At 34.5% G+C, this 9,817-nt stretch overlaps 2 protein-coding genes across 2 annotated transcripts; one reads left to right on the top strand and one right to left on the bottom strand.

The window, feature by feature from the left end:
- Positions 1-709: 709 nt before the first annotated feature.
- LOC124639159 (trypsin-1-like) lies at positions 710-6,970 on the top strand. The gene is made up of 6 exons (XM_047176395.1): positions 710-1,091; positions 2,092-2,269; positions 2,695-2,811; positions 4,084-4,250; positions 5,687-5,838; positions 6,323-6,970. Exons 1-6 carry the CDS (start codon positions 1,028-1,030, stop codon positions 6,536-6,538), a joined length of 894 nt encoding a protein of 297 aa, XP_047032351.1. The 5' UTR covers positions 710-1,027; the 3' UTR covers positions 6,539-6,970.
- Positions 6,959-9,817, bottom strand: LOC124639141 (SET domain-containing protein SmydA-8-like). The gene is made up of 5 exons (XM_047176377.1): positions 9,776-9,817; positions 9,356-9,540; positions 8,779-8,904; positions 8,399-8,549; positions 6,959-8,050 (listed from the first exon to the last, which is right to left on the bottom strand). Exons 1-5 carry the CDS (start codon positions 9,815-9,817, stop codon positions 6,959-6,961), a joined length of 1,596 nt encoding a protein of 531 aa, XP_047032333.1.

Raw genomic sequence — 9,817 nt, 5'->3', positions numbered from 1 at the left:
AAGATGGCCGCCGCTACAAAATGGTGAATAACCTATTTTTTTCAATCCCATCCATATGGGTATCCAATGACAGGCAAGTAAAATAAAGTGCACTTTACCAAATCAAAACTAAAAAGTATAAAATAAATTGAGGTAAAAAAATCTTTAAAAACAAGCTTTTATTTAAATGCGCTAAACATAAAAAAATAAACTTTTACTGTAACTTTACTGATTTATGTTTTAAAAGCTTGTCGCGATTTTACAAAGAAAGTAAATACGAGTACTTAAATCTCGCGACAAGCTTTTAAAACATAAATCAGTAAAGTTACAGTAAAAGTTTATTTTTTTATGTTTAGCGCATTTAAATAAAAGCTTGTTTTTAAAGATTTTTTTACCTCAATTTTTTTACGTATGGTTTATTATATTTCGCTGATAATTCCGAACAAGAAAATAAATGTGAAAGCATTAGTGAAATCTTATTGCATTTTGCTTTATAGTATTGATGTACACCCCCTTTTTTTAGTTTTTGTTGAATTGGGCTTAGAAACTGTTTTTTTGCAAATTTTAGAATCGAAATAATTTTACAACATAAAGAATATTCCAATCAAAACGCTAAAAAAATAAGTGTCTTTTCATAGTCCTTTCTATTATTATTTTACTTCCAAATAGGATGCACTAAAATCTATTTCTATCTTTTTATCAAACTTATTCAAATATTATAACAAAATAATCAACACTTACAATAAATTGCAGCAAACAAAATTATCGATATCGAAAAATACTGAGCGCATCACTCAACAGCATAGGGGTCAGGCCTTCAAACATGCGAAGGAGGGCCAATACAAATCATATAAGCCTTAAATATCCTTATGTTAATCGTAAACGAAGTAGTGAGTGCACGCACTTTGACACTATATGACATAAATATATTATGTCACATAACTTTATATGAAGTTTTATAGTTTAGTGATGTCCTAGACCTATATTTTGTCGATAAATACATCGATGTTAACCGACAATCTTCAGATAATTGTGTGATTTTGACAAAATGTGTCGTGTTGTTTTTGTGTTTTTTATTTTTTGTTTCAGTTATGGATTGTGTTTTATTAATTGTAAGTATTTTTATTTTGTCTAAGTGAATAACAAATAAATTAAAATTACTTAATTTTAAAGTAATTGTCATATAAACAGAATATCTTTAAATTAGAGCATTTTTAAATAGAGATTTAAACTATTTAATACTTTAATCTTTTTCGTATTATATTATCCTGGAATACCGTATATTAAATTAAAAATTATTCCAGACATAAAAATACCTATAAATAGCCTCGAATTTTTTTTGTTACTTTTGAGGAAAAAAGATTTTTTTAAATATAAAAATATCTAAGAAATTAATTTACAAAACAAATAAAACCTTCACCGAGATAAAATCACAACAAAAGATGGCCGTGACCGAAACTCTGATCCACAGACCTGGAATCTATATACATATAGCCTTTTTGAATTATGTTGGCTATTATGAAATTATCGGCTATATTTAGCCACACAATAAAATTATGAAGGAAACAAATGAATCAACTTTTATGCCCGTAAGGCGGTTTGTAATGACGTGTATCAAAATGAATGTAGCGGCTTATTACATTTTTATTTCGAAAATATATCCAGTGGATTGTAGAGCTTCATTTTATTTCAATTGTGTTTACTGAAAATATACCTCTAGATAGGTCGTGTTGTCTCGAGTAGGAAGTTAGGAAAATGGATTTATAATTTTTACAGCTAACGGTGAATAGTTTGTTTCTTTGAAAATGCTTATCTCAGGAACTATTGGATGGTTTTGAAAAAATGTGTCAGCTTTAAATAATTATCGAGAACAACTATTAGGGAAATTTTGTTCCTGGTGCACGCGGACAGGCTTGCGTTAAGATACATCACTATTATAAAAAATAACATCCGATTTTACTTAGGACTACAAAATGCATAAATCAGACACGAGTATTCGTGACAGCAAAATTTCTCCATGTTACTCTCAATCTTAATTCAAAATTCTTATCTTACTCACCACCAAACTCAAACTCAAACTCATCACTCAAACTCATCAACTTCTTCTCACAGTAGCGGATATAGAATGCGGTAAGAACATCGCCCGCAGCGCACGCATCGTCGGTGGTGAGGACAGCTTACCCGCGGAGTTCCCCTGGGCTGCTAGTGTATGGAGACAGGGGGCTCATCAGTGTGGGGCTACCGTGTTGAGCGATAGGTGGCTACTTACTGCGGGGCATTGTGTTTGCAGGTAATTTGTTATTAAGTGGTGTAGCTTGTTATTAAGCCAATGAATCTCAATTTTGTGACCTATAATTTTGTGAATTCTAATTTTGATTGGGTGTAGGTACACCCAAGGTTGGGTGAAGTATACTGTACAGAAGTTCATAACTATCTTTTAAAAATATTAATAAACAGCATTGAACCAAGTTGATAGAAATGGTAGAAGTTTGCTCAATGATGAGAAAATATAATTGAAAAGTGGTTTTGGTATAATAATGAAAATTTTTAAATGAAAATGTACCCATTAATATTTTCGTGTAATTTAATAATCTTGATATTCTATAAGCTACGATGAACCATTTATATTTTATTCTAGTCTCACAAGCTTTTAATTAGCCGTAGGTAACTTTTAACCATAGGTAACTTTAACAGTTATTTTAAATGCATTTTCAGTGTGTTCGATGAATTCTACAAATCTAAGCAGCTGACCGTAGTTGCGGGGTACACAGACATATCGACTAGAGATGGAAATGAAGCCATATCGAGGATCATACCCCATCCTGATTACAAGTAAGTTTATTTTCAACACGTTTCTGCGCGTAAAGAGAACTTTTATTGCACCGCTTTTTATATTTTATAATGTTGTTCATTCAATGTATTTTATAATACGTTCTGATTACTATTTTATCTGTCAAAACCATGCACATATTAAAAGAAACTAGCTTATGCCCAGCAGTATCACCCACTCCCTTTCCATAACTACTTTTAGCATCCCAGCTTGGGTTTATTTCCGGATATGGTCAATTTGACGTATTAAGCTATGATACTGCCAAGTTTCATCAAAATCCATTAAGGAGTTTTTGCGTGAGAGAGTAACAAACGTCCGTACATACAAATGAACATTAATACGATGAAGGTTTATGGTACTACTGCATCATCATCATCGTCCGAGCCTTTTTCCCAAACTATGTTGGGGTCGGCTTCCAGTCTAACCGGATTCAGCTGAGTACCAGTGCTTTACAAGAAGCGACTGCCTATCTGACCTCCTCAACCCAGTTACCCGGGCAACCCGATACCCTTTGGTTAGACTGGTGTCAGACTTACTGGCTTCTGACTACCCGTAACGACTGAAAAGGATGTTCAATGACAGCCGGGACCTACAGTTTAACGTGCTATCCGAAACACAGTCAATGGTGCCTAAGATATACTTAGAAAGTACATACAAACTTAGAAAAGTTGCATTGGTACTTGCCCGACCTGGAATCGAACCCGCGCCCTCATACTCGAGAGGTTGGTCCTTTACTACTATGTCACTACTGCATAATATAATTAAATACTGATTAATAGAGCACTCCACAATGTTTAGCTGTGAATTGAAAACATATTAATTTATCTATTAGCTTTACAGAGTGTACTTTAAAAAGATAACAACTGCGTAGGCTTTATGAAGTGTCAACAATTTTAAGTACCAAGCCCTTGGATTAGTTAAAACGCTTTGAATAATAATTTATATTCTTAAAGAAATTAAAATGCAGTTTTAACAAAAAAGATCTTTTGATGTTTGAGTGTACAAACTCTTGCTTATCCGAATCGAATTTTATTTGAGTAATAAGTTTTTTTTTCACCAGTCAAATCGATAACTTTCAATCTTTCACACAAGTATTACACATGCTAAAGTTAAAGTTTATACGTGTGTGTACGCGCAAACGGTTGAATGGATTCTGTAGTTCATGTATCAGAATAGCAAAACAGGCTATTTTTTTCCCAGGTAAACGTACTTATAGTTTCATTAGGAAGCGGGTGAAACTTCTTTAATAAATGTATGGTTAAAATGTTTTCCAGATGTAATAGAAAGTCAAATGACGTAGCCTTACTGAAGACTGCTCGGCAACTGCGCTGGTCTACTGGGCTGCAACCTGCCTGTCTGCCGAACTCACCAGCTCAGGACTTCAGCGGCACTTCAGCTACGGTCGCTGGATGGGGTTTCACGAATGAAGATAGGGAGAAAGGTGACGAATCATATTAGTAGTTTATTCATTTATATACATATTATTTGCATGCTAACAATATCCTTATTAATGCGAAAGTTTATCGCACTTTGAAGCCAAAACTACTTAATCAATATAAATATTCGGTACAAAGATAGTCCAAATAGTAATGAAGATAATACTTAAATATAGCAGAAAGTGTCCTGAGAAAGTAAAAGATGCTACATTTTATCCAGGTACCGTATGTGGTTACCTCGGGACATGGTTCAAAAGGCAGGGAATAGCTATACAGGGTTATAGGTAAAACACTAACAACCTCTCAGGACCATATTACTAATATCATAAACTAAAACTTTTGTTCTATGACTTTTAAGAATTCTCAGATTTTAGTTCATCAACATTTTCACACAAAAATTAAAATATTTTAAGTGTACGCTCTAAAATTTACGAAGTCTACAGTAGTACAAAAGACAGCGGAGGGGAGCGGAGCTCGGGCGGGCGGGGGAGCGTTTGAACTTGACCTATTTACGAGCGGCCGTCAGTCGTTTTTATGCGCAAGCGTCGCGTCATACGTGTCCTTGTAGCGAAATTCGGTAGTGCGAACGTAATTATCCTTACAGTATGGCATATCGATATTCAAATGTCGAGTACACGGAAATGGTGCGAATGCTTGCTAGGTGTGATGACAATGTTTCGGAAGCCTGTCGCCAATACGCCATACGATTCCCAAACATCCCTACACCTAGCTGAGTAACAATGCTAGCCGCCACACAGCGGTTACGAGATTACGGGCACGTCCGGCATGCCATCAGGGATAGTGGTCGTCCACCGAGGCACACAGTACGTGAAGAAGACGATATTTTGTTTTTTTTTTATTTTATTTGACCTTTTCGTAAAAAGGCGGGAAATCGTATCGTAGCGAGTTACCAATTCAAAAGTATGACTAGGTACGAGAATAGTGCGCGGGAGGCGTGGGTAGGTAAAGATCTTGCATTCATTCGACGAGTGCAAACCCTCCACCAAACGTATTTATTGTAATGTGTGATAATCTAGACTCATCCACACACTCTAAGGTCGACTAATCGCTCGACTGGTCTCGATCGGGCCTTTAGTTGGTGAAGAAATGGTAGGGGCGTGCAAATTTCATAACTATAGCAAAATAGAGTTGAAATGTGTTAGATAGAACAATTAAATCTTGTAAGTTTGTTTTTGGCAAATGTATTAGGTTTTATAAAAAGCCATAGAACAAAAGTTGTAGTTTATGATGTTAGTAATACAGTCCTGCAAGGTTGTTAGTGTTTTACCAATAACCCTGTATAGTTAATGATAAACATGGCGATGCTGAAGGTTTTGGCTCAATAAGGTACACTTTGGTGCTTAATTTAATTTAAACAAGCAAGTCTTAGAACTAGAAATAAGGATACTAATAATCATAAATTAATCTTATATCTTTACAGGAGCAAGACCCAACGTCTTACAGAAGACAGAAGTGACAGTGGTAACCAATGACGAGTGCAATAGCTGGTACAAATCCCAAGGCAGCAAAGTGAAGGTGATTTCCACTCAGATGTGCGCAGGCCATGAAATAGGTGGACGTGACTCTTGCTGGGTAAGTATTTCAGTATCATCTAACAATATAATATGCTTGCAATATTAACTGAAGAAGTGAAAACTCACCATTTAAATAAAAATGTAATTGGAAACTAAACTGACATCAAAATAAATGTAAAAAAAAAAAACTGAAATATATTTCATATGAAGAAAATACTTACAAATGCCGATGTTTATGATACAGTATATCAAATGCAGGATTTCATAAAAATAAAAAAAAACAATAGTAACCTAACCTACTATGCTTCATGGAGGCATTGCGTACAACTAAAAAACGTCAACCGGCTTTCGATGTTATGGGTACAATCGATTGTCCTTTGTTTTGAAAGTTAAATGATAAAAAAGCTCAATAAAAATCGTTCGCTATCAAGTTGGGCAAGAAAGTAACGAAAAAAAAAAATGGCACCGAATTTAATTTACCAAAAAATCATTCGGTACCAACAAATACCATAGCTAAGCTTAACCATACATTTATCCCTCAGGCTGATAGCGGTGGTCCCCTCATGATCAAGGATGAGAAACGTCATGTGATGGTGGTAGGAGTGGTTTCAACTGGCAGCGGCTGTGCCAGACCAAAGATGCCTGGAGTCTACACTAGAATATCTAGATATACTGACTGGATCATCCAAAGTATTAATGGTGATAAAGCTAGAAATGGACTGAGTTGGTATCCAAATTTTGCAAGCTTTTTTGGTTGAAGATACGCTGATATTAGTTATGGTAATGTCTATGCTGATGTAGAAGAAGATTGATTAGTGAATGTAAGCATTTAATGTGATCAATCATGTACAATGTTGTTTTACGGTTATAGCAAACTTTGTATTCGACTAGGGATAATGCACAGTTAAGGATATGGTAAAAGAACTTCATGTCTTGTGATACTTGTTTTAATAGATTTTAAGATGTAATTCGATGAAATGTAAATAAAAATAAGTAAATAATGGACAGTAAAATTAGATCATTAAAATGTTCTATTTGGAGATAAAAGTATATAACATAAGTCGGATTATTAAAATAGATCGTAAGAAATAATGTTTACTAACGTCAAAGAAATGTCTGTGATATTAAATTTTAAGACCATTGTGAGAATAACTGTACTTAGTTACAATAATAAAAGTTTAAATCGACAATTTCTTTTGTTTACATAAATTTTCAAAATCTTTCTTACTATCTTCAATGACAGATTGCAGCTTCTTCCCTGAAACTTCTTCCAAATCATCTTTGAGTGATATTAAGGCATCTTCAATAGCTAATTTAGCTTCAACTAACAACGATTTGATTTCATCCACTTTCTTAATACTTCTATCTTTAGATTTCAGAACTAAAGCTGAAAACAATTCATGTTGCAATACACTGTTGTATATACTAAGTCTTGCATTACCTGGGTCTAAGGCCTTTGTTATTGCTATGAGCTCCTTGCACATTTTTATTTTCTTCTCCAAGATATCTAGCGACATATACCCTTGCTCCCTTCCATACAACTGTACTAACGAATGTTTCAAGGAGTACATGTAGTAATGATTTGGATGTAGGAACGTCGAAAATCTCCATAGAAGCTTCTCTAGCAATGTTATTGAGCCATCCATCATCAGAACTGTTTCCACATCTTCACCCATTTGTGACATCACCATGTTTACTTGAGAATTCCTCACTTTGATAGCACATTTGTTGCAAACCCAATCTGTTTCGTCATCTAAAGGATCTTCTGGTAGGTGTATTCCATCACAGGGTTTATTATCATCACCTAAGCATTTCATAGCACTTAGATACGTACCAAGTTCTGTAGGATCTCTGCATCTTGAACATTTACATGCAAAGTATTTTGAATCTTTCAAGTGCTGTCTCCTTGCTTGAGTACCCCATAACGCATGACTATACATTGTCGCTATGTGTTCATTTTTCAGTATAGGAACTACAGCTTTTATTGTTATTTCATACAAATCATTCTTGTCTTTTGGGGCAAAAGCAAAAGATGTGTGCTTTGTGTTTGGTACACAGCTATGTTCCATTTTACAAGTAATGGCATATAACGCACTGAGTTCAGTTCCTTGTGGTAAGCGAATCTCCAAAGCGTTTGTGTCGATAATACCGCAAATTCTATGAAGTAATTCAGAATTTATATCGTAAGACTTTTTAAGTTTTTCATCCATCTTGTTTATGAAGTTGTTAATTAGATATTCGACGATGAATTCATCGGCCTCACTGGAATTACAAAGAGGGAATTAGTTTATGATGTTATACAGACTTAATTTGAAATTGAAATATTCTGTTTCAGAGTTAATTACTTATAAAGTTTTTGGGCATTTAGTATTTGAATTGGGTTTCCTTTAGATACAGTAACTTTGTTTTCTTGTTAGATAGAACTTTCTGCCTAAAGATATTAATTTTATGATTGTTTATTAAACTGCTGATGATCAAACAATTTGATGATCAAATCATCATTATTTGACAGTTTGCATAGATGATATTGACAAAATGTACCTATTTTTTGGTACATAGGTACTTCTTCTACTTTTATTTTTTGCACCTAAGGCTATAAAGTCGTTCAATGATTATACTTGTTTATGCAAATTCTTCAGTACGTACTCATAAGCTTCACTGCCGGGCGCTCGACATTCCATGTGGGACTGTAAGTCCAATAACTTCGCAAAACCTTCAGGATCTGACTTCTGAAGTAGTGCACATCTCAGAGGCATTAAGGCATCGTGCCTGAAAATGGTCGTTTACTGTGTGTCATTGAAAAATAAGAAAAATAAATAATTTTCAATAATATTTTTACACGTGTAAAGTCTAGATTCATTATAATGTCAACACTCAGTATTCAAATAAAAGTGACGATTTGTTTTAAGTGTACCTACTATCTGTGCTTGTACTTGCTAGACTGGAGGTAATTTTGGAGTTCTGCCGATTTTATGAAAAAGGAAATGCAAATAGGTACCTGTAGTATTCAGACATATTTGTAAGAACACATTCTGGTCTTAGACTTAGAATCTCGCACTCTGCTGCATGATGCCTAGGATCTTGTAAGCCGGGACAGTTGCCGGAACAGACTGGCCAACCGCATCTGGGGAAACAGGGTTCATGTATAAATGGATTTTTGGTCTGTTTTAAAAATTGTTTATATTTGTGTCAAAGAACTTTGAAGTATATTTTAATTGGAAATTACATAAATACTTTTATCACACACATAATTCATGGCAAATGGGATTATTTACGTGGAAAACAAAATGTCAATCTTTCCTTCCTCCACGGAGTATTCAATCTGAATAACCGTACACTTTACATTTCATAACCACCTTTTGTATTTTGTTTTACTTTCTACATTGCCATTGTTTACCCAACTAACTTTCTACTTAATTAAACCGCATCCAAATATGCTTCATTTGTTTATAAGCTGCGGTGCACAGACAAACACACATAGGTAATGGTCGAACTACAACACCCCTTTTTGCATCAGTGGTAAAAATTAAAGTTCAACACGTAGTATCTAATATAGTATCTGTGGTTCAACTTACTTAGTACATCTTTCTCCTGTCTCAGTCAAGACTGGTTTGTAGCAGCCAACACAAGGCATTATGGCATCAGGATCCAACATGGCTTTGGGTCCAAAGACCAGAGGTCTTTCAGTCAGAACTATATCCCCTGGGTTTAAATCTCTAGAGGCCATCAGGTGTCTGCCTAATTCATCTTGTGTTTCAGCCTGGAATTATATATTTATCGTCTAAATAAAATACTATCAATAAATAAGGAAGGAATAAAACGTTAACAGTGGTGCCATCTAGTAAAAGTATTGAGACATCATTTTGTAGCGCCATCTATGTTCGACTACTAAATACTAAATGAAAACTTAGTAGACTTACAGGGAAGAGAACCCTAGGTGAGGTTTAGTCAAATTAAATAACTGTATTGTTACTGTAGTAACCATTATAACTCACCAGATGATAGGCCAACTCATTATTACCATTTTCTTGATCCAT

This window comes from Helicoverpa zea, chromosome 18 (assembly GCF_022581195.2).
Source record: "Helicoverpa zea isolate HzStark_Cry1AcR chromosome 18, ilHelZeax1.1, whole genome shotgun sequence".
NCBI lineage: Eukaryota > Metazoa > Arthropoda > Insecta > Lepidoptera > Noctuidae > Helicoverpa > Helicoverpa zea.
This window is presented reverse-complemented; position numbering and strand designations above follow the sequence as displayed.

Coding starts and splice junctions, on each gene's coding strand:
- LOC124639141 (XM_047176377.1), bottom strand. CDS start 9,817: ATGGATCAAGAAAATGGTAATAATGAGTTGGCCTATCATCTG. Junction 9,541..9,775: donor ATGAGTTGGCCTATCATCTG/GTGAGTTATAAT, acceptor ATATAATTCCAG/GCTGAAACACAAGATGAATT. Junction 8,051..8,398: donor TGAAGAATTTGCATAAACAA/GTATAATCATTG, acceptor TTCCCTCTTTGT/AATTCCAGTGAGGCCGATGA.
- LOC124639159 (XM_047176395.1), top strand. CDS start 1,028: ATGTGTCGTGTTGTTTTTGTGTTTTTTATTTTTTGTTTCAGTTATGGA. Junction 2,270..2,694: donor GCGGGGCATTGTGTTTGCAG/GTAATTTGTTAT, acceptor ATGCATTTTCAG/TGTGTTCGATGAATTCTACA. Junction 4,251..5,686: donor GAATGAAGATAGGGAGAAAG/GTGACGAATCAT, acceptor ATATCTTTACAG/GAGCAAGACCCAACGTCTTA.